Raw genomic sequence first — 25,552 nt, forward strand, 5'->3', positions numbered from 1 at the left:
CAGCAAAACTAGTATTATAAACATTAGGAATGAGCAACCCTGCTAAAAATCGTTTTTAGCAGGACTCGAGTTTAACGAGCTCTTCAATGGCTGCGACCCTCTCCTCACCAGGACCATCTAGATAGAAGAGGAAGGGCTATGTTTTAGAGAAAGTGCTCCCCAAGAAAGATAACAGCTTCCCTATTTAAAAAAGGAAAAGGAAAAAAACCAAACAAATACAACCATTGTTTCTAAAACATGTTAATGATAATCCCGCTGGACTGGATCCAGATTGCAAGAAATCATCCTCAGTTTTACCTGCTGGTTCCTGCACTAAATATTCCATGTACATAACTGCTGGCTTGAGCCAGTGTATATTGGCCTCTTCAGATGAGAGAAAATTGGTGTCGGCAGCCTCCTGAGCACATTTTAATAATCAGCCTGATCATGGGTGCATGGCAGCTGCTCGATTGATGGTGTTAGACAGCGAATAAAGAAAGATGCCAGCAGTGCCCTCAGATCTGACATAACAAGGGAAACATCAGTCATTTGGCTAAAAGGCTCATAAAGGCTCCATCAGCTGTGACACAGGAGTCTGTCTTATGCAAAGCTAATGAGGAAATGTGGCAGTGTTAGCATTCTCTTTAGACAGTAACAAGTTGTGAGTGAGCTGCATTTTAGATGAAAAAAATCTAGTTGAAAACAGAGCGTTTTTCATGATCTTGCCTAAATAATATGCTGATGTCTGGGGCTTAGCAATCAGAAGATTTTGAAAGGATTTTAGGGCAGCCATTCCCAGTCTGTACAGTGATTCATAGCTGGTACCATGTGTACCAGAAAGTAAGGTGTATCTATCACTCTCTCCAACTCCCTGAAAGGAGGTTGGAGCCAGGGGGGGGTTGGGCTCTTTTCCCAGGCAACTCTCAGCAAGACAAGAGGGCACAAGAGGGCTCAAGTTGTGCCAGGGGAGGTTTAGGTTGGACATTAGAAAGAATTTCTTTACCCAGAGGGTGATCAAACATTGGAATGGGCTGCCCAGGGAAGGGGTGGATTCTCCATCCCTGGAGATATTTCAAAAGAGCCTGGATGTGGCACTCAGTGCCATGGGCTGGGAACCACGGGGGGAGTGGAGCAAGGGTTGGACTTGATGATCTCTGAGGTCCCTTCCAACCCAGCCCATTCTATGATTCTATGATTCTATCTCATCTGAGGAGACTTTGACCCTCCTCTCCATGGACCTCAAAGTCACACATGCTGCTACTCCTGCCTCTGCTACTGGGTGGGTAACTACTGGGTGTCCAGCAGTTGCAAAGAAGCAAGGTCAGGGCACAAATGGGGATTTCTAATGAATCTTTGCAGACCAGAGTGGGAAGTAGTGAAAACACAGCTGCATAAACCAATTCTGCAATGATCTTCTGCTTTATCCCTGCCCCTCAGGGCTTTGGATGTAGTGGTTTGGAGCCATCCAAGAACAGTCCCCATTTCTACTATGTGGATATTTTAGAGCAGTCATCCTCCAGGAGGGTACCAGCACCTAACCCTGCCTGTGTATTGAGTTTCAGATCTCACACTATGAGAACAGTAAACCCAGGAGGTGTCAGAAGGGTTGCTCTGGAGAGTAAGGTAACAGAAGGGAAAGGGAGGAAGAAGAGACTCATGGATGAATTTCCACTTTCGGTCAAATTTCCATTTCTAGCAACTTCTTCCATTGCAGCATGGTGACATAACAGTATAATTATAAAAATTACCTCCTCCCCTTCTACATTTCTTTTCTTCCTACCACTGCCCCAGTCTATAGATTTACAGTCAAATATTATTTCTGTGTATGCCATGAGAGTTATTCCAACAGCAACAGGGCATTCGGAACAAAACGGTCAAAAGGTAATTAGAAATCTTGCTGAAATGTTATGTTTGTTACATGAGGATTACAATGAATGATTCAAGGAGCATCAAAGTTCATCCTTAACATTGATAAGTGGTTTCTGCCAAGAAATGCACAGCTGGTGACAGCAGGGATTCAGGGTTTGGGAGGGACACACACTTCTAAGGTGAAATTGGAGACAGGGATTAGAATTGAAGAAAACAAAGGAAGTCTTTATTCCTGGAAATGTTAAAGTCATTTTCCAGTGGCAAAGGAAATGCCATTTTTATAGCACATACCTCATCTTTTCCTTAGTTTTGATAGCAGATGTTTAGTTACATTGGTATAAAGTGGGGGTCCAGTGTTAGGACAAAGAAAATCAGGTTTTCTCACGTGTTCCTCAGCCACAGCAGTGCTAGGTCACATTGTGTTGTGACCTGGTGTGTGACACTTGGTACCTCCAGCTCCATGTTAACAAAGCAACTAGAAATATAAAATTATCTTTCTAGATGTATAAAAAGCTGTCAAAACAGAGATCCCAGCAGACTGGGAATGCAGACACACACTTGTGGGTATAGTTTCCCACATGTTCTACCTAACATCATATTCCAGACTGTTCCTGCCCAAAGTTTCAGTGCTAATTGCAATAGTAATATACAGTGTAATCCTCCTGAAAAAGCAATTTGCATGAATAACTTCTTCTCCTAAGAGTCTGTCCCCAAGTACTCTCAATTGCTGTAAGTAATATTTCATTTTTCTTAGAGGTCCAGCTAAACTGATCTTTCTCAGACCTGTGAATGACCATTTACAACAAATTTCAAAATAGTACTTATGGACTCTAGCTGCTATTAGGTTAATTAATTAATGTTTCTGAAGACCTGTTGAGATTTTTCAACGAAAGGTTGCACGTTGTACGTTAGTGCTTCACTGTATATTAAAGGAGAAAAAAAAAATTCATGTTTCCTTATGAGAATTGGTTATTGGGCCTCCTTTTAGAGCTCTGTGCTGCAAGTCAACTTTCTTTAACTGCTTTGTGTGTAGTAATGACTTACAGACTGTAATACCTTTCCTGGGAAGAAACTTCAGAAGTGCCCCAGCACTTCAGAACACCCTGTCAGCATCAGTGAGCTACACTGCAAATGGTCTAAGTGCATAATTTTTTCACAATAGGACTTTATTTCTGCTGCAAGTTAGTATCACTGAAGTATTTCACTTTTATCTAGCTCTATTTCCACTTGCATTTGGTCGGTAACAAGCCTTTGCCAAGCTGTACTAATATGAATGATAGATTATTGTTTTGGGACACATTTTTTTCAGCTTGTATTTTAGTGCTGCACAATTTGTATGGGGAATCTTCTCCGTTTACTTCCTACAATCTATCTGGTATAACCACTTTGCCATTTAGTATTATGTATTAGGCTAAGGGTACACAGTGCCTGGTTTGTGAGAAGCCAGTGAAATTTTCCTCAGAAACAAATGCATGCCCTAGAGCCATTATTGCAAAATACTAACTGGTAAACAATTACAATGCTTATGCTAAGCTCCATGTTAACAGCTGCATGCATTACAGACTGACACACTGAACACTGATACAGCAGTGTCTGTACAGAAGGTTATTTAAACCCAGATTTCAAAGCCTGCAACATACCAACATGCAAATTAATAAATTCTTCCCAAATGTCACTGGCATGGTGATTTCCTGCCAGCCTGAGCATCATTCTCCTGAAGCAGTGGAAGTAACACAGTCAATCTCCTCTGAATCTTATCTCCCCTGCTTCCTGCAGGGTCCCTGGGAGTTTATGATTCATATTCAGAAAGCTGCACGCAGTGGCCCTTTGGGGACGTATATTAATGAAGAAATTTTCTCACGCCAGAGCTGCCTCTTTATTGGAGTAAGAAGGGTACAGTCTGTTCTGAGCAGCTTTTTAATTTCTCATAATTAACCCTGCCAGAATTAACATCGGTGGCATCACTGACAGCAAATTAAAGAAGCCACATCAGCGGAGTTAAAGCCTTTTCTCTCTTCTCCTTTCCCTCCTCCCCTTTTCACCCCCCACCCCCCCATTTTGTATGTGTTTAAAGAAGAAAGTTCTCAGCCTGTCAAGACGATTGTCCTGTCATTACACTATGAGCCCTGCTGGCATAGGTATGATTAGAGCATTTTCAGACTTCCCTGCCACTGATACCAACCTATTTCAGCTCTTAAATGGCCATGTGCCACGTAGATTTGTGGCAAAGATCCAATGGTTTCAGTTTCTTTTGCTCTATGAGGTATGGTTGTTCACCTGCTCTCCACTGTGAGCTGATGGAACCAAGAACTAAAGCCCAGTGCAGCATTCAGACAATCTCTTCCACTGACAATGTATTAAAAGAGAGATCAGCTGTGCTTTGAGCCTCCTTAATCTACATTCATACCAGCCCCTTTTACACAGTTCTGGGCAGATGATGAAAACAGACTATGAACATCAAGATACCCAAACAAAAACATTTTTTTCGGCTGTTAAGTCAAAAATAAACCTGTCAAATTTTGATATTCCTGCAGCCACTTAAATGTAGAATTTTGGAGATGGACAAAAGGGATGGACTATCAGTCTCCTATCTGATTTTTTCCACTGTGGGTCTGAGGGGACATAGGAAGCCCAGAAAAAGCCCAATGCAGTGAACACCATTCTAAGAATCACAGTGCAAGCACTGAGTCATTTAAGAATCAAGGCTCTAGGGGTCAAAACCAAGGACTGGCTTACACAAACATTTTCCCCCTCATTCAATCTTTTGGTGAAAACTGACAAACTATAAAGTTGCAAGATCTAAAAAGGGCAAGAAATGATATGGCTGCTGTTACATGTTAAGGCACGAGTGCATGAACTGAAAAACAGTGCTCCCCATTCATCTACCTCCCAATTTCTATGGGAATCATATTTATTGATCCTGTTATTCCCTCAGTCTAATTACAGCTTTTCTTTAGCAAGGAATGAAACCTGTGATCATGGTCACTTAGCTTTCTACTTGAGAGAACCTAACCTACACATGGCTTTCCACCACGGACCATGCCAGGAAATTTATGATTTTAGTAGCCCATAAGAAGAATTCCCAGTACTAACCTGCTGCTCTGCACTTTCTTTTCACACTGCCTTCTTCCCAGGGGGCTGGTATTGCACCCTACTTAAAATTTCCAAGTGCTAAAACATCTGCTGGGACTTAGAGGCAGATCTGAAAATATCCCTGTAAAGAAAAGATGCAAATTTGGCAGAACATGGTAAGTGAAGTATCTTCCACCAACTACCTCTTGATATGGTTACTATAACATGGCAGTCTAAAAAGCCCAAATCCACAAAGCCAATCATGTTTTCAGAGCTTTGATGGCTTAAGAACCTTAAGAGAGATTTCCATCAACTGGGGGCAGAAGTCAGGGAGAACACAATGGTTATGAGCAAGCACCTGACAGCTAACAGAGGTGCACACACCTTTTCTTGAAAAACCCCAGATTGCAATGGAAAACACTGCAGTTGGTGTAGTGTTGGGAAGATGCCAGCACAACCAGAATGAGGACACGCTTCTTGGGTTGGCATCTGACTTGATGGGCACTGCTGGAACACAATCTGTGAGGAATTTTAGTTTGCCACGGAGACCACCAGAAGGTAAGAATCTGATTTACACTGGGTGGCCTGAAAGGTCACAGCAATGCTGGTACTGCAGATCTGACAGCAGCATCAACTGGTTGAGACTGCAATACTAAGTGTTTGTGTGTGTCTCTGTACGTAAGAATATCTATGTAGTTCTGTAAGAAGGAAACTAAATAACTGTTAAATAGCTTTCTGCATTTCCAGTTCTGGAGTCCCCAACATCAGAAGGACACAGAGCTCCTGGAACGTGTCCAGAGGTGAGCCACTAAAATGATAAGAGAGTTGGAGCACCTCCCCTATGAAGACAGACTAAAGAAGTTGGGGTTGTTCAGCCTGGAGAACTGGAGGCTCTGAGGTGACCTCATAGCAATCTTCCAATATCTGAAAGGGGCCTACAAGAAAGCTGGGGTGGGGCTTTTTACAGGGGTGTGTAGTGAGAGGACAAGGGGAAATGGTTTAAAACTTGAAAAGGGGAGATTTAGGTTACACAATTAGGAAGAAATTCTTTAATTTAAGGGTGGTGAGACACTGGCACAGGTCGCCCAAGGAAGTTGTGGCTGACCCCTCACCGGAAGTGTTCAAGGCCAGGCTGGATGGGGCCTTGAGCCACCTGGTCTGGTGGGAGGTTTCCCTGCCCATGCTGTAGGGTTGGAACTGGATGATCTTTAAGGTCCCTTCCAACCCAAACCATTCTGTGATTCTATGATTCGAACCGGGATACAACTGGATTTTTGCAAAAGTTGTCATTAAAATGATGTTTTCTATAACTAGGGAATGATAACAACCCAGAATGGGAATGAATTAATGGAAGAAGGAAGGTAGGTAGCACTACTGAAGTCCTACCTGAAAGACAGCTGAAAATGAGGATAGCCAAATATGCCCAGAAGTCAACCTCTTGGCTTGGTTATAACTCCCAGGTGACCTTTACTAGGTTTGGCTTATCAGTAAAAGTTTTTTCATGCAGCTACAGTCCTAAACCACATTATTGTCCCTCTGTAACTTCTCCAATCCCTCTAAAAGTCTGAAGGATACTCAGCATTTTAATCAACTCCCTGTGAGTCTTCCCAGAAAACACTACAGTTGAGATTATCAATTGCATGGGATTTCTGGGGCCGAGTCCTCAGGTAATTTTGTAGATGTTTCCAATAGACAATAGATACTTAAACATTTTTTTCTGAGTTGATCTTCTTGATTTTATTTCTATTTCAATCACTAACATAAAACTTTTTAAAGGTCTACAGGTAGACAACTCAGCTGGAAGTGCTGTAGTGTATTAAGCCAGCAATAAGTGAAAATGAGAGAAAAGGAAGAGCCAAACAGTTCTCAGAGCAACTGGGAAAATATTTAGAGTTTAGTGTAGAAAACCTCTGAAGCCATTTGTTCTATGTATGGCTGCAGTAAAAGAAAAAGCAACAAGGACACAGCCATGCATCAACAGGGCTGCAATACAAATCATAAGAAGTGAGAGGATTTCTCTAATAACCACTTCCCTACTGGAATTCTGCTCACAGTTTTAAGCATTACACAGTTAAGTTAATTTTACTGTAGAAAGAGTGCAAATTTAAAAACCTTGAACCACCTTGGATACTTAAAGATTTGTTGTCAAGACAGGCCACTGTGACTGAATTTATTCTTGCTAGAAAAGAGATAACTTGGAAATGACTGAACAAAAATATTTCGTTTCATATTAGGAACATTTTAAATACAGCACAGCAATGTGAGGGAGGGGGGGAACCTATTCATTACCAGTTAAATATTTTTTTTAACAACCCAAAACCAAACTGTAGACAGAATTTCATTTTTTGAAAGAAAGAGCCAGTATCTGCTATTAGTGACAGCTCTAAAACTCTCATTGACTTCAATGAAAGCTGCAAGTGTGCCTCTAATTAAAGAATCTGGATCACAAAATGTTAAGAAAAATAATTTTGTTTAGAGAATAGTGAATATGCCATATTATTCTGCCAAGTAATATTATTGCCACAAAGTCTCAACGACGTTATGAAACAGATTGATATTTTTATTAGTGGAATAGATTGAAAGAGAGCAACAAAATGAGTATGAAAAAAGGTAAAATAAAGCAGGCTTACTGGGCCAAATGGCTTTTTCATGTCCATAAATTGCTAAGTGTATTTCTAATTAATTTCCCAATTCCAACAGTCAGAAATAAAGAACAGAGGCTTTTGAGTGAGCTGTGAACCCAGCAGAGACTCCGTAGACTTAGACAAATAATAGTGTAAGATGGTTTATGAAACCAGAGGGTTTATGGTCTATAAATAACTTCCCCATATTTTTATTCTTTACACGTACAATATTACTGAGGACTGGATGATAGCTTTTCACTGCTGCCTGGTTGACTTCTTCCACATCCACACCCAAGGTAATGACGATATTGATCCTGAAGAGACATTTTTTGAGACAGATAAAAAAGCCACACAACTGAACTAATAGAAAGGGCCTAGCAACTTGGTGGTAAAGCTGAGGTCCTTTTAGTGAATAGCAATCAGCTATACATTTTAAAACCTACATCCTTACACATCTTCAGGGGTCTGGGCTGAGGAAAAAAGAGGAAAGCAAAACAAGATTAAGACATCTCTGGCTTAGGGCAGTTACTGCCTATACGAGCCCTTTAGATAGCTACCATGTAAAATTTTAGGTATCCAAATATTCTTCAATTCTAAAAATATGTAACATACATGGTTTTGGCAATGTAAACAAGAGACTCACTGAGAAAATGCTTCTGGTCTTTAGGACACAGAGAGTGATCTTTTTTGGCTAAATGTACAATTCAAAACATGCCTAATTCCTAAAATCCATATATGTGACACTGCCTGGGTTTCCATGACTACTACTTTGAAAACCATATTAATTATTCAAGAGGTCCATGCCATTCTCCCTGCTTTCCATAAGGAATGCTGGGAAGCACTGTCTGCCTTTATAGAGCTATACAGATATTTAAAAGAACTGCATTGCTGGCTCTAAATATCAGATATTGTCTTACAGCACTACGACATCTGCATGATAGGTCCCATAAATATTATTTAAACTCTCCAGTAACACAGTAAGTAAAATCAAAATAAAAAAAAAAACAACCAAACAAACAAAACCCAGCCCAGAACAGAAATATTCCCCTCTCCTTTTTTTTTTTTTTCCCCCTCCTATATTTCAACAATCTTCAAAAAGGTATTTTAATTCTAGTCCCTGTTTATCTTTCTGATGTAATCCCATTTTAAACAAAGTCAGCTAACTCGCATGAACTCAGGATTAATTGCCTGTGTTTTTCCTAGAGGATACAGTTTCCAATTGTGAAACTCACATTAAATCACATTTCTCACATCAGCTGTGACTAAGCAGCTGCTCGCCCTATCTGTTGATCTCTGTAGGCTTTAATAAGCATAATCAGTGCAAGGAACATTCTTTACAGATAATGTTATCAAAACACACTGTAACCAAGCAAGGAATGGCAGTGCTCAAGCAGTACCTACCACCACCAACGTCCTGTCACAACCAAACCAGCAGTGACAATCACACTACAGCACGGGAGCATTTCGGGGCCAATTACTCAAAGGCAGAGAAAAAAAAAAAAAAAAGTGGGCCAGATTCCTCTCCTCAGGGGCAGCAAGAGAATGGAGTTACCCCAGATTTATACCTGTGTGACTGAAAGCATCATCTGGCCCAGCAGCAATTTCACCAACACAGAGTCACTCAGGATCACAAATTGGTAGAGGTGTAATGCTCAGGCAGAGCTTATGGAGAAAAGCTATAGAATGTAAGAGAAAGTGATAGCTTCTCTGCAGAAATTTTAAGTCAAATCACCATATAAAATGTCACTGCTGAGATATATTCTCGGTCTCAATAAATGCTGCATATTCCTTCCCCATTTCAGATGCAAAAATGTGTCTTTTAATGTCTATACGTTGAGGTAATATTTATTTTGTTAAAAAAAAAAAAATAAAAAAACCCAACAAACAAAAAATCCTATTTATTTTTTCTTTCCAGATCCTCTTCCATTCTCTAGTAACATCCTCAGAATATCTAAAAATGCTGCTGACCTTTTATTGAAAATGGGGACTTAGATCCATTTGGGAAGGTGAATCTGAATTTCCCCAAAGCACGGATACAGCTTTTTTTAGTCCTGGCACCACATAAACAAGCCAAGTGAAAACCAGGGAAACCAGGGCTCCAGATTGAAAGTCCATTGAGGGCAGAACACCACAGAAAGATCCCAGACTGACACTCCTTGAGCATGATCAGACACAGGGATTAACCAACAGCACAGAAACAGTTTTAAGTCTGAGAATCATGGGCAGCCCCCATGCCTCTCCCCGTGTTCTGTCTCTTCCTCATCACATTTTAGGAGCTGGCACATCCTGACACAGGTCCCTGTGTCGTGGTGATGCAGGAGCAGGACCATGGACTGAGATGGCAGTTTTGTCTGATAAATCCCATGTCCTGCATCACCCTCTCCCAGTGTTTGCTGGATGAAAATCTCTCCCCCTTTGACTCTGTGCAGCACCTAGCACAATCCTCATCCAATTTAGCCAGAACATCAAGATATAGTTATAATATGGGTAATATGCTATTTTATACACTGATTTCAAATTGATTTTTAGGGTTTGGATTGTTTTTTTTCTCCCAAACCCATTTCACTAACAGGGCACCATCACTACTGTTATTATTTACTATTCAGATTGCAACCCTAGAGCCCACAGTACACACTCTTTATTACTCCCAGGTTCTCACTTGCCATACAAAGTGCTCCATCCAAATACAGATAAAAAGTCATTTTCTCAAGAGCAAGGTATGAACTGAGCATACTTAATTGTGCACTGTTATATCAACTGTGTAATGTTGCAATAAAATTCCAAAACAATGTGATTAAAAATTATACCAAATGAGGATACCAAGGTGCCATAGCCAGTGAAAGCACACTTATCCAATCTAAATTATATGCTAAGCAAATAAAATAAACATGCAATTTGCTAATTAAAGTGCACTCTCATGTATCCTGTTACCACCATAAATTATACAGCGACATTTAATTTTTTGACTGTTTAGCAAGGTTTATGACTGCTTTAGTAAATTAAACACAGAATGAAGGGGGCAAATTAGTAGGAAAGCACTTGCTTTCCCTCTCCTATTTCCTTTTAGATTTTTTTTCCATAAATATTTTGTTGGGGTTTTTTGGAGGGAAGGCTGTATTTGGGTTTTTTAATAACTGCACCTTTCTACAACAGTATCTTAACTTTCCTGTGGATCTTCTCCACTTTTATTTCCAAAGTGTATGTTCTTCTTGATTCAATGACAGCTATTTGCTCTGGCAAATTTTCTCCTGTGGGGAAGTCAGAGCATTTTGTTTATCCCATTTGAATAATCCTTTAATAAGAATTCCATATTCACACCCCTGTATTTGTCCAATGACAAGAATGGTGGTTTTATCCCTGCAAAGAAGATGAAGATTTTAAATCATTACATTTCACCCCAAAACAGACTGCCCAAATCATTAATGGTTCTAGTGGAAGCTGTGAGCCTTCCATCATCTGGAGCCAAACACTGAAGGCATTCCTGGATTCCACTTCAGGGGAACTGGGAACAGCTGGGGGTTTGGGTTGTTTTTTTTTTTAAATATAAATCTCAGACTCTGTCTGGCAGCCAGGTGAGCTGTGTTTTAGACTTCTCAGAAACAATGTTTTCTCCCAGAACATGGTGAGGTAAAGAGAAGAGGGGAAGGAGGGTGTAAACCACTGTCCAGACCCTAGTTCAGCTGCTTTCCAACTTCTCTGAGAACTACAACAGGATTAATTATGGGATCTGCATCTATACAGGTATCTCCCTTCCCTCTTTTCTATACCTCTTCTTCTCTTTGCACTTATATGAAAGGCAAAAAGCCAATAATTACAAGAGCATGGAAGCAAAGTGGTTTATTTTCACATTCATGCCCAATACCCAAAGATTAACTTTCTTCAAAATTTTCCATCTATCTGAACTTTAGAGACCATCTATGAATAATGTGTTCTTGTAAGTTAAAATGACTGCATCAGACCACAGAGCAACCTTTACAATTGCCCAACTTTATCTCTAGTAAAAATAGAGATTTCTGTTTTCTGATTTCTGTTTTTCTCTTCTGTTTTCTGAAACAGAAATTAATGCTCATCTGCACTAGTACTGGAGCTGATGTCCTGTACCCAACAGTTTCCTGCAAGCTCCCTCAGGTGCTAAATACCATCAGCACACTAAACCCTCTATAAATGGGAAGTTAATCAGAGACTAAATTTTAGCCTTCCTGGGTGGCAGAGGTAGCCTTCCTGTTGCCAAGACAGTTTGGCACATTCTGATGAACTCTGTATGAAAAAGGAAGTCAAATCCAAACCAGAACACGATCGCCAAAACAATGCAAGACTTTTAGACAACTCTAAAGGAAGGGCAAGGAAATCTTTCCACTGAAGTTCACAATCACTCCAAGAAGCCCTAAATGGCTGTACCCAAACAGAACAGGGTACAGAAACTGCTGCTGTCACGATATTTTTACAGAGATCAAAGTACTTTGTTGGAAATATACAACATCCTAATGTCAGTAAATTCATTCCAAAGTTAGACTACTTGCAAAGCTCTTCATACTAGAATACCCTGGAAATTAATGCATATGCTAAAAGAAATTTGTCAGAAGATACTCAAAACAGAGTGGGGCTTCTTAAAACAAAGCAACAGAGCAACCCTTTATATCCAAACCTTTTTGTTGCACTTCACAGTAATAAAAATGTTTCATGCATGTCTTTCTTTCACAACAACTGAGATGAGTGTATCTGTACCTTGTTGGTTACAGATTCCTTTTTAATTGGTATTTCTTTGCTGGGAGGATCAGTGTGATAGCTGCTCTATGCACAGTGCTGCCCAATTTGCAGTTTTGCTGCAAGACCTTTTCCCCTAGAAATGCTACTAAATTCCTGCCTTCACTGAAAACTGCTTCTCAGTAGAACATGGAAATGGTTTTGCTATCTAATCTGCCTCCTGAAACCTTGCCTTAAGACAGCTCCTGTTTCATTGGTAATTTATTTTTGGGAAAATGGGGGGGAAATGCATTTTTTTGTCTTTCTGCAATGAACGGAAAGTATTAGATCCTCTTGAAAACAAAATGTTGCCTTTTTTTTATTTCAAAAGAACAGATTTTTTTCTTCTTGCATGTGTATAGGATATGTTAGCTAAAAAAAAATCCATTATGCCTTGCTCATGGGGGGCTGTGACACCATCTCTCTTCTGCTTATGCTATGTGATGTGAAATAATTTTAAGTACTAGACAAAAACAGTTCCTGCAGCCCTGCAGGTTTGAGGATGAATCGGTTTCTGCTCTCTGAATTATGTCTCCATCTGCTTTGATTTGGGGGATTGGAACCAGATTTTGGACGAAAAAAGTTGATGCCAACAGCTTGTGAAGCCAGCACCCATCAAAAAAAGATGCAGTGGTGTCAGTAAGAATTGTTAGGTTAAAAACCCCAATGGAGAGACACGATGTGCTAATTGAGAGGAAACAGAAGATGCATTATTCAGAGGTTATAAAATAAATTTATTTAGCATAGGTGGGGTTCTAGACTCAGTAGTATTTGGTCTAGCTCTTAGCACATTTACATATGACCTTCTTCAGTCCCTCCTGCCTGGCTGAGAAAAATCAATAGTGCTTTGTTGTAGGGTTATGAGAAATTCCAGAAGTGCAAGATAAGCTACTCTGTCAGTTCAACCCTAATAGTCAATGGAGCTCAAGGGAACTCACAATTGCCAGGGCTATGGCTCACTATTTCTGAGTTGTTATGACTTAAGGATATTTTAATGATGGCAAAAAACCAGATCCCATCACTTCTAAATTTCTTTTTGCAAGATACTTGCCTATCATGTCCTGGGAAGCCTTCCTATGAGGTCTGAACTCCTAGACAAATGGAATCAAAAAGTCTTCCATCTTCTTCTCCTCCTCCCAACATATAACAGCAAACTTATTTTTAAACTAAAAAACTGCGACAGAAATTATTTTTAATTAATTCCTAAATTATTCAAAAGACACATTATTTTTGTTATAGGAAAAAAATACAACCAAGTTACAATACATTTCAAGCACCTTGTTTGTAGAGTGGCATTCTTCTCTGTTTTCCCATTGTAAAGCCAAAGCAACACCACAGGGCTGAGCTGTATTACACCAAATTTCCAGAAAATAAAGGAGACCACAGCCCTGCCCGTTGACCTCTGCGGGATTTTTGCCTAAAATAATTATTGTAAGATAAAGCCTTTTGACATAAAAAGGAATGAAACTGAATTACAAAAGAAAAATGTGTAACAGAAAATGCAAGGCAATTATCTGATTACCAATAGGAAGAGGTACAGAGCCATGATGTATAATGTTCAAGGGATTATCCAGCTTTGAACAATGCTTGCTTAACAGCTGCTACTGAACTGTGGTTTGTGTACTTGGCAGAGAGTTTCATTAATGATAATCTACAGTGTTTACAGCCCATAGGCCTCTAAATATGTTAAGAACCTTTTTTATTTTGTATTTTACAATCCTTTTCCCGTATGTTTTATGTTTTTCTTGATATTTTTGAGATCTGAGGAGGTTTATGATTCAAAATGATTCATTCTGCCCTGACAACTGCAGTGCAAGACTGCAGTAAATGTTCTCTTGTTATCAAGACTCTGTATTATAAACAGAAAGGGAAACCATCTGAATTCATACCAGGGTTTGGATTACCACCAGCTAATACATTCAGATGCCAATGTACAGTGCACTATTATTTACATGCAAAAGTAAATGTCAAACAGAGGTGTCTTTGCCAGTTACTAGATATTCCTCAGTCAATTCTTGGACCTGTGAGGTTGAAACTGCCTTATTTTTGACACTGCATTTGACCTGAACTTCATTTAGATGAATCCAGCAATTATTTTAAAGTTACAGCACTGATTAAGACTTAGATTTGCTTCAGAATTTTATGTTCAAATGTTTCACTGATCTGCTCTGTAGAGCAACACTTCGACGATCCCAGGAAAATAGAATATAATTAAGAGTATAATTCTGTTGCAGAGGGGATTATGCATTATGTAGCTTCCTAGGAAGATCATCACGATTCAAAAAGCCAAATCACCGAGTCCTGGCTGTAATCATTTTGACACACAGTATTTCAGTGGCCATGACTCTGTCATGAGAAAACCAAAGGAGATTATTGCTTCAAAGCAATTAGCGTAGTTCATTTTGACACAGGACACCACACTTCTCCTTCAGTATTTTTCTCCTTCTTTTGTCCTTTCCCCCTTTTTAACATCTCCCTTTTAACATCTCCCTTTTTGCCTCTCCCCCTTTTTAAACATCCAAGGTCTGCAAGTTCCCCTTGTGGCTGGTTTGCCACCTCAGTGATGCTCAGCTGCAGGGAGCCCTCCTGCCAGGCTGCACTCCCTGGGGGATGTGGCAGTGCAAAGAGCTCCCTACGCCCACAGCAGTACCAACCAGAAACTCCGAGTGATGTGTTATCCTCATTCCAGCTGGTAGCACAGGGGGAGGAACACTGCATCCCAATCCACTAGAGGGTTTTTTTTTGTTTTTTTTTTTTACACAGGCGTCCAGCGCGCTGAGCTGCTGAGCCAGCCTCACTAAAATGTGCACTTGAAAGAAATCCTCTCCCCTCCTGATCACTATTGGTTTCTATAGAAACAAGAAGGAATCTCTGTTCTTCTCTAAATTTTTTCCCCTAATGCTTTTTGCAGTGCTGTATGAAACAAATTTGCGTTTTTTTTGTTTTTTTTTTTTTTTTATTGTTTGGTTTGGGGTTTTTTAGACTCCGCAGCCCTCCATTTATAACCTCATTAATCCAATTAAAGAACAATAGATTAGATAAAAATCTAATTTGACCACGGGGTTTAAATTTTAAAGAACTCAATCCTATGCATTAACTATCTGTTGTCAAGCCATCTCTCCTGGGTCATTTTATGACTCAAGCATTTCAAAGTAAATACTTTAAAACAACGGCAGATCACAAGAGTTAAAAGGGGTCAAGAGGATATTTACTTAACCACTAGTTGACTTTTAAACGTAGAAATATTTCAGCAGTTACTGTATTTAAGTGAAATCCATCTCCTCAGCATCCCCATAAATTACTCCCAAACTCCAGGGTTCCCATCCACATTGTGACTCACCCATCCAAATGTCTGCAACTTCTTATTATTTAGATAACTGTGATGTTTGCTTGCTTTGCTATTGTGCCTTTCTCTGGAGACAGCATTTGCACAGGAATTGCTATGGCTTGTAAATATTGTATCTGCCTTGTTGTAATCACTAGGCAAATATACTTGCACTCAGTCATATAAAAAAGCCTAAGAACTGTTGAGCCATGAAAAATTTCTCCAATAGAGGTTTGACTTTAAAAAATTAGGATAGAAAATCTTTACAACAAATAGACTAACAGTGACTACACCAGCTAGAAGTGAAAGCAATAATACAAAGATATTATATGGAATCTGCTGTTCCACCAGAGAAAAAGGGAGCAATAATCATTATTTACACAACGATGATGCAATACAATGCTTTTTTTATATAAAAACAATAACAGGCACTCATTTTCTGAGCACATAAATAAGTTTGTTTCGCAGTCAACACATATTTACTCACACATTTACTTGGAGAGTTAAATATTCATGCACACACCAATCACTTAGTCTAGGTAGTGAGAGAATAGGGATTGATGATATTAGGCTATGCAGATGGGGCCAAATTGATTCCTGATGTTGCTCTAAGACAGAAAGTGCCACACACAGGACAACTTCTGTCCAGAGAGGTGATGGAAGCATTCAGTACAAACACTGCTTTTGCTACTGCTGCTACTGCACCTGCACTCCCTGCTTATCAGCAAAGATGACAAGGGGATAATTGCAGAGTTGCAATCTGTGAAGTGGTCGTGGTTTTCTAGTTCCGTGGTAGCTTTGGCACATTTTAACTTGTACTGAATTAAAATCCTTATGCAGGTGCTTAGGATATTATGAGAGATGGAAACTGAACAAAGCATTTTGTCAGATCCATCCCTACAGAACTGTAACCAGCACACAATTCTTGTACCACTGGATCTGATGTTATGAGTTTCAACATCAACATTTTAACATCTCTGAGGATCTAGAACATTAATATGGAGGACTGAAGCCACCTCAAAGCCTTTGGTGGGTCTGGTTAAGGCTTTTATTTAGAAATACGTTTTTTTCCCAAAAAGAGAAGGAAAAGAAAAAACCAGTTATTGTATTGTTTCTTTCAATAAGCAGCTTCTCATATATTAAAATATTTTTCCATGTTAGATTCAAGATGGCAGCTCCAATTGCAAAACTTCTATTTCAGTGTAGAAGAACTGAACAGAGAAACATGCTGTTACAGGTTTTCAGACCAGTTAGCTCCATCAGAGAAACAGCTGTACAATATTAATTGTATTACATTGTCAGAGATAATTTGTCTCCCAACTAATGTATTTTCAATTTCTTAAAAAAATAATTATTAAATGTTTCTCTGTGGGCACTAATCAACTAGAAGCCATAAATCTGCAGAGGATTTGCTCCATTTTACCACAAAAAAAAACTACGTGTGCCCACAAACAATTTTCAGCATCAAATTTCATTCCACTTTGGAACATTCAAGCATTGTGACAAATTAAATGGATGGAATGCTGCTAATGATACTAATGATACTTACATGATATTAACAAAGGTGGAAATATCAAATGACTGGTGATGTGCCAAAAATTGTTTGGTACCTACTATACATTTTCTATTTCTGTATCTCCAGGGAGAAAGAGCTCTGCACATCTTCATGCACAGAAAACTATTTTAAGGGAGATGCTGGTCAAAGGGGAGGGCTTGCAAATTTCATGTTGAGAACCAGGAGAAAAATGTGTGCCACAACAAACTTCTAATGGCAAATGTAAAAAGCATTCACTGCACACCAAACTCCAGGTCAAGAGATGCATGGTACAGGAGACTGCAAGATTTAACTTAATCATTAGTTCAGAAATCTCTCTCTTTCAACATAAGACTATTTCTGATGTCTACTTGTCCATTATATGGACAAGTAGGGGAAGAAAAGCCACCTTAATGAAACTGTACAACTCCTAACATGGGAAATTAAAAAACCCCCCACACTTTTACGAGCAGATACTTTTTATTTTGCTTACATCAGGATGTGCCTTCATTCTTTACCTTATTGCTGGCTTATCCTACATGTCACTCCCACTGATCTGTGGCCATCTCCAGCTCTCCTGAACTGAACTCAATGTCTATTTGCTCTGGCTGCTATTATAAGATTATGTAGGAAAACAAAAATATCCAGTTGTTGGTCATTGATTTATCTATAAAACAGTAACTGTAAAAATGATAGAAGAGGTTCTGTACTAGACAGTCTTGTGAAACAGTTTATTACTTAAGCATTAATGACCCGTTTAGAGGTCTTTACTGGTCAGGTAATGACCAGCTAAAGGAGTTAAGGGCCCGAGGCAAAGCACTCTCATAAAACCCTGCATACAGCATGTGTTTGGTTCCTCCAAATTCTATTAGGAAAGAGAAGAGTAAAGGATAATGAAAGACATGTCCAGGAGGCACTCATATCAGCCCTCTCATTTTATATTTGGCATTACACATGTGGCCTTTTTCCAGGGGTACAAATCATTCCTTGTTTATACTGCCACCTATCACAGAGAAGAGCAGTAACTACAGCCAAAAATGGCCAGTCAGGATGGTCAGGACCCTGGTGCTGTCAGCAAAGAAACCTTCCTTTAACTGAAGAACAGATCTTTTATTATCAGTATCCTTTGAATTCTTTGCACCTATGGAGAACATAGGCTTGAAAGAAAAAGAAGGGAACCAACATGCTGCCAGGCACCTCAGATATTCCTGCCAGTCCTAAACCTCCCCGTATTAAGGTGGAGGGATTAAATGTTTTCTGTATTCCTATGCAATTCACCTTGAATATCAATGCCTACTTGCTTTTTGCTCTTGGCATTATGAGGAAAGGCATATTAAAACAGGAGTTAACATTGGTATCTTTAAGGCAGAGATGGACAAGCTGTATATATATATTTGCCAGTAAATTAGAAGCCAAGGGTTGGAACAGCACCCAGGGCCTCACTCTTGGCTTCAGAGGCAGGTAAAATACTCAGGCCCACATAACCACATCTCACTACTACAGCCCCACACTATCATTGATTTTGGTCCTGATTTATGGCATCGTTTCTTCTTGGTAAGAGCCACTTGCCAGCACTGCTCAGAAATAACCTCACAAAATACAAATAGAAAGAGTGGAAATTAGAAAGAAGAGAGGAAAAGAGACTACAAACTTTGAGAAAAATGTGCAGCAGATTCCTCATTTTCAAGTTGAGATGTTCTAGGTACAAGCAAGTTGGGTTTTTTTTCAGTATTTATTATGATTGTCTCAGCAACAGCAAATTGAGGACAAAGAGTATTCTGGTGACTTAGTCAAGAAGTTATTTAATGTCACTGTCTCTTCTATGACTATGGTATATTCTGAATGGTTAAAAAAACAACTCTAGTCTTTACATGACTAATTAGAATAGCTTCTTTAGAGTATTTCCAAGTTTTTTGTGTAAAGAACCTTTTAAGCCATTTTCAAGGCTTATTTCAGTGTTCAACAATTCTTTGGACTCCTTGCAACTAACCATATAAATACCTATTAAGCCAAACTTAACCCATGTATTGGAAAATGGTGGCTTCATACTTAGCACCTTCCAATTATCAAGGCCAAATATCTCAGCCCTTTATTTCTATCTGAAGGGACCACACCACAGCCTGGGCTGCAGCTGAATTTTGCATCGAAATGGCCAGAGCAGAAAGCATAATATTAAACAGATACAAATATTTCTCCAGCTATCCAGAGGCCTGAAGTGAAAGTTTTTTTGGGGTTTTTTTGGTTTTTTTTTGCATGCAGCACAAAGCCTGAATTGAAGACAGAGGATTTCTTCCTTTTTAAGAGGCAAATGATAAACTTTTGCAACACAGGGTTAACAGCAGAAGTGCTGACACACCAGTAAGTTTATAGTGGCGCCTGCAAGCAGCACTACAATTAATCTAAGTGTACAGTCATTCCACTAAACACTGCTTCTCTAGGATCATTCCAAATCAGGAGGCATTTTCTCTCTCAGATAACATGCAGTTTATTTCCAATCATGTGCATTTCCAGTCGTGGCATGATTTGCTAAAGGAACATTAGATCTTGAAGCGGTATCTTAATCAAATCAGAATTTTCTTCTGTAAAACAAATCTTTTGGCTTTTAGAGAATTAGTAACATCTAATGCCTTAGGATAGAGATGGGAAACTGTGAGCTGAAATACGCCCTGCTGGAGACCATACTCAGCCTCCTTGCTTCTAGCCATTTATGAGTACATCTATCTAACCTCCTACCTACACACCTACACTTTATATGGTCATAAACCACCAATGCAATATCTAAATTATACCCTGAAAACTCCAGGTTTGAAATGGGTTGTATGAAAATTCACCTCATGTGGTTTATTCATTTCTGCAAGAATAGAAGGCTCCGATTCCTTTTGGATGGAACTCATTTAAACAAAGCCCAACAGCAAACACCCATAAATTAAAGCATTATTGGTATATATGCAAAAAGATATATGTAAACTGAGTGAATTCTGTGTAAAGGGCTTAAAAAAGGAAAGTAGCAAAGCCTTGCATAGAAAACACGATCTCCACTCACCAAGTTAAGTACTTTTTGAATTAATACTTTGAAATACATTTCCCCTCCTGCCTCCCACATCCATTGAAGTCATAGCACCTCGAGAAACTAAGAAAATATGGGAATATCTACCTGAAGCTGGTAATTTATAATGGGTATACATTTATCCAGAATATATACACTTTACTTCACCATAAGCAATATTTTAAGCAATTGTCTGCTTCAGGCACTTTATGACCAAGCTACTATGATTATGTTTACAGAATTAAAATATATATACCAGAATTAGTCATTTTTTTTTCTTTCAATATGCAGGTCATTGAAGACCAATTGGAATTCTGTAACAGGATTTCTATTGTAGCACCATTAACATGAAATGGCTATGCTACATTAATGTAAATTCCTTTGTAAAACTGTAAAACTAGACTCTTCAGCCTAGTGATGGGTAAATTCATATACAGAAACTGAAAAAATACACAGTAAAAAAATCAATGGCAGGATTAGAAGCCATGGCCACTGGGCCAGCACAGACCACTGAGTTATTAAGCATCTTCACCCTTTGCAAACAGCAGACTTACAGCAGTGAGAAACAGGTAAAACATCTTCAGAACAATATATTATTATTAAAAGACACTAACAGCATCAAACTGAGGCAGCATAATCATTCATGCTAAGGCTATTGTGGTGCAAAGTCAAGTCATGTTTTTCCACCAATAAATGTATTCCATCTAGCGAGGAATACCACAGTATACATACATACAAATCCATATTCAGAGAAGCCACAAAACATGCCTGATGATTGCTCTACATTTCAAGAGTGAATAATGATTACAGACATATGGTCCTAGCCTATCGTGTGTCAAAACCTAGCACAAAGTAATATTGACAAAGTAATCACACTTATTCTTTTCTATCTAAGGATGGCAGTCCACGAACATTTTAATTTAGCAGTAATTTTGCTCTCTTCCTTGTGTTGGCCATGGCATTCATGTGACTGCACAGACAGGCCAGGAAATTAATCTGGCTGAAAAGTAATTTCCCTCCCTCCCATTCCTACCCCACCCTTCCCCCCTGCCACCAAAGAAAAAAAAAAATAAAGTGAGAATGCTTTCAGCAGGATCACTTGCTTCATCTGATTCACAACATGAAATCCTAAGAGCCACTACCAGCACCAGGCAGAGAGAACAAATGCAGTGCTGGGGTGAGACGGGATGGCAGAAAAGCATCTGTCCTGGCAGGCTGTGTCTGTGTCAGATTGAAAGTGAATGAAGAAATGCACCTCCAATTGGCAGTGTCTTGGCTGAGGATATTTTACAGATGCCTAAAAAAAAAAAAATATCCAAGGTTCATTACCCTCTTTGTCCTTTCAAGCTTTCTGAACTACCCCTGGCTCAGATATCCACATATAAAAGGTAACAGCATTACCATGTCCACTGTGTCAGCACATCAGACTATTCCTATAGAACTGGAATGGCCAAACTATGCCAGCTCTGTTATAGCCTGTAGGCACACATGGAATAAGGAAAATAAATAACATCCCCAGAACAAGCCCATGGAGACCACCAATTTGCTTGGTGGGGTAATTCTCTGAAGTATGGTGAGAGACAGAACGCTGATGGGGAAGAATATTTGAGGCAAGTGTCCTAAAATATTCAGAAAAGAGGTGACCAAGGGTGTACTGTTCCTTGTTGACCCAAGGAAGACATCAGCACCAAGAGACAAAGCAGCTAAATCGTGTGGCAGGTCATATCCCACCACTAACCTTCCACATCACCATGTCACAAGTATTCCTGAGAGCACAGATGGACACAGCAGGTTTGGGGAGCCAAAGACAGGTTCTCAGGTACTGCCTCCACATCTGCATAATCCACCTTCACCTATTTAACATCCTTCCCTCAGCAGAGGGAAAGATCAAACCAAAAGCAGCAAATGACACTGGGAAGCAACCGGTGCTTCAGATGCAAAGCAACCCATGATGGTGTGGAAGTCATGGTACCATCATTCCTGCTGAACCTTACAAGCAATGAGTACACTCCCCTGTTACAACAGCAGCTGGCATCTGTCAGCCAAGACTAAAGAAGTAGTGATCCTGGTTATGTTCTCCAATTCCTACCTGATAGAAAACCTTTTAACACTTCAGACCAAACACCCAGCCAACCCCCTCAGGTGAATCCCAGGCCCCCAGGCTATAGGATCAGACTTACTTCAGGTGTTGTGACTGGGGCATTTTCAGTTGTGTTGTAGCTCATCTTCAGCCAGGTGCACAGAGGTCATTTTCTCCAGGATATCCTCTCCCAGGCGAGGGCAGAAGCCTCAGCTCCCTCAAGGTGCCCTGACACAATGCTACCTCCAGGTTCTAACAGAAAAGCCCCGAAGTACTATTAAGTACATTTTGGTGAGGGGGTTGCTAGTTTTAAGCAAACAAGATAAGCTCAGCTATCCAGCATCAGAAGAGGGCTGTAGGGACCAGATCATTAGTGGGAAGATACAACCCTGAGTCAGAGCTTTGTGCCAGCCCTAAAAGGCAGGAGCTCAGACATCACTGGGGATCTTGCATTTGCTAGTGGCTAAATCCAGTGATTAGTCAGCACCCAGAGCTGCTGAATCACTCTTCAAAGGCACCTATCTCCCTGCTTACATCAGCCAGGCAGCCACTGCACTTCACTTAAATAATCTTGGCTGCCCAACTGTGCCCAGGACCCTTCTACTAAGCTTTCACAATGACTCAAGCATGGCACACGAGTCTGATCCCTGACCTGCTAAGAAAATAATAATCTTGACCTGCATAACAAAAATATGTAATTTTGCATGAGTTGTTCATATCATTTTTCTGATAACATAATTTCAAATGTAATGAAATATTTATTTTCTGTCTTAGTAATGATGAATATATTTAAACATCTTTTAAAGTTCTTTTCAATTTGGAATCTCTCTCTCATTATTAATTGTTTGGCTATTAATTATTTTTATTAAATTAATGTAGGAATTGATATTCATAGAAGACAAATTACATCCTAAGCAGATGAGACAATTAGCATGAATGACTTCAATAAGCCTCAACGCCCCAGAATCTCTGAATCATTTAAAAAATGTCTTTGATTATTTTTTTTAAACAAAATGAAGATTAATATCATATTTTATTACTGTGATTGTTTAACATTTTACTGCCTGTGACAGAATTCACCTGGCAAAATCTGAATTCTGTCAACTCTCATTGTAACAAAACCCTGTCTCAGAGATAAGGTGGTCTCCACAGGGGCCAAACAAAAGCAAATCAATATTTTCTAGCTAAAGGACAATCTTTGAGTCAAGATCTGTGTGAAGAAAATCTTTAGCCGATTCTTAGAGGACACTAACTACTTAGAAATACATAATAAGCAATTAAACTTATTGCTTTAGTATTTAACAGGAGCTTAAACACCATTTTCTCATTCTCATGAATGAAAATAAGTGCTAGTAGCACTCCAAAATTATGTATACAACAGAAAACGTGTGAAATAAACCAGAAAAACTAATAAAGTAAAATTTCTGCTCCTCTGTGATAAAACTGAACAAAAGGCATTTAGGTGTACAGTGGATTTGTCCCTGGCAGAATTTTGGTATTGCTTTATTATCCACTTTGACAGAAAATGGCTGCTAAGCCCCCTGTAAAAAAATCCCTGATAATTTTCCTTTTTTTTTTTTTTTTTTTTTTTAATATGTATCTGAAATCAATGAAACAATAATTAAGAATTGATTTTGGAATGCTTAATCCTGCAGATTTGTGCAATTTTTTTAAAGTTGGTGTTTGGCTTTTTTGCCTTCTGGGGAGACTTCACTATCACTCAACAAAATTCTCAGGACTTTTCTTACCAAACAGTAGGATTTATAAGAGAGAGGTACAAGTCCTACTCTCCTCATTTAGAGCAATGCTATCAAAGTCAATGACACTGCAGCATCTTTTAAAAACAACTGGGCTTACACTGGAGTCAAGAGGAGTGTCTGGAGGATGACAAAGAGAGCTACATTTCAGTAATACTTTTACACCTGAACAGAGACAAATTAGAAACATTTAAGGCAGGGGTGTATAAGTAAGGTTAATACAATTCAAAAGAATGTTGCAGTTCAGCTCAGATCTCCAATCTGTCCACTTGCAGTCTGGCAAGAAGTCAATATATGTATTTCAAGAACTATCAGTAACTTCCCCACTAAATCCTGGGTGTACCAGGAACATCCTAAAGATGCAGGTTACAGCAAACGAAGAGAAGCACCTAATCTCTCTGTATTTGAAGGCTGTGAGAAGGACCTGATCTGACCAGGAGAGGGAGAATTGAATCATAAGCATTGTTTATTCACATATATTTCCATCTCAGACCAATCTCCCAGAGATTGCATTTCCTAAGTTCAAACACTCAGGTGAGAGACTCCACAACACTGAGATCCCTCCCTACACATGCCTGAAGCCAGGAGGAGACATTAAAACCCCCAAACCTCTCTTTTACCAAGGGATGTCAAACTTAGGAATGGTGGGGCCACCAAGACAGGTCTGAGTTTTCATAGGAGAGACTCAGGAAAGACATAACTGAGTTTTTAATTTTTATTTTTTCCAGATTCAGCCACACTTTGTGTGTTTCACCTTGATATAAGGTACTTGTGTACACTCCTGGGGCTACCCATTTCTGTAATCATAGAATCATAGAATCCTAGAATCCTAGGGGTTGGAAGGGACCTGGAAAGATCATCTAGTCCAACCCCCCCTGCCAGAGCAGGGCCCCCTAGAGTACATCCCCTAGGAACGTGTCCAGGTGGGTTTTGAATGTCTCCAGTGAAGGAGACTCCACAACCCCCCTGGGCAGCCTGTTCCAGGGCTCTGTCACCCTTACAGTAAAAAAATTTTTTCTGATATTCAACTTGAACCTCCTATGCTCCAATTTACACCCATTACCCCTTGTCCTATCACTGGTCACCACTGAGAAAAGCCTAACTCCATCTCCCTGACACTCACCCCTTACATATTTGAAAACATTGATGAGGTCACCCCTCAGTCTCCTTTTCTCCAAACTAAAGAGACCCAGCTCCCTCAGCCAATTCCCACTTCACACATGCCACTGCTATTCCAAAGTCTGTAGAGGTGGCTGATTTAATTCTGATGCAAGCTTTTTTAGAGCTCCAAACAGTCCTGCTAGCTTGGATTTTGCCTACTAAAAAAATCTTTCTGATATGGAAAATGGCAAAAATTTCAACAAAGCTCCCTGAAAATACAGATGACAGAGTACTTTCCATGAAGAACATGGGACACTGATCTTTGCCTCAAGTCTGAAGACCCAGAGTTTGCTGATCACCCCTTTCAGGCTGGCTGCAAAGTTCATCTGGTTTTTGGGCACTGGGGAAGTCACAGACTGAGG

At 39.6% G+C, this 25,552-nt stretch overlaps 1 protein-coding gene across 8 annotated transcripts in view; it reads right to left on the reverse strand.

Moving 5' to 3' along the window:
• Window positions 1-25,552, reverse strand: part of AFF2 (ALF transcription elongation factor 2) — a 339,493-nt gene that overhangs the window by 280,903 nt on the left and 33,038 nt on the right. Inside the window, exon 1 of one of the 8 annotated variants that reach the window (XM_071757998.1) lies at window positions 22,373-22,477. The exons of the other annotated variants lie outside the window; for them this stretch is intronic. Coding sequence (XP_071614099.1) covers window positions 22,373-22,395 — 23 coding nt within the window. The 5' untranslated portion in view covers window positions 22,396-22,477. Of the gene's footprint in view, window positions 1-22,372; window positions 22,478-25,552 lie in introns of those variants that run through there. 8 annotated transcript variants of the gene reach the window in all.

Source organism: Heliangelus exortis, chromosome 14 (genome assembly GCF_036169615.1).
Source record: "Heliangelus exortis chromosome 14, bHelExo1.hap1, whole genome shotgun sequence".
Lineage (NCBI taxonomy): Eukaryota > Metazoa > Chordata > Aves > Apodiformes > Trochilidae > Heliangelus > Heliangelus exortis.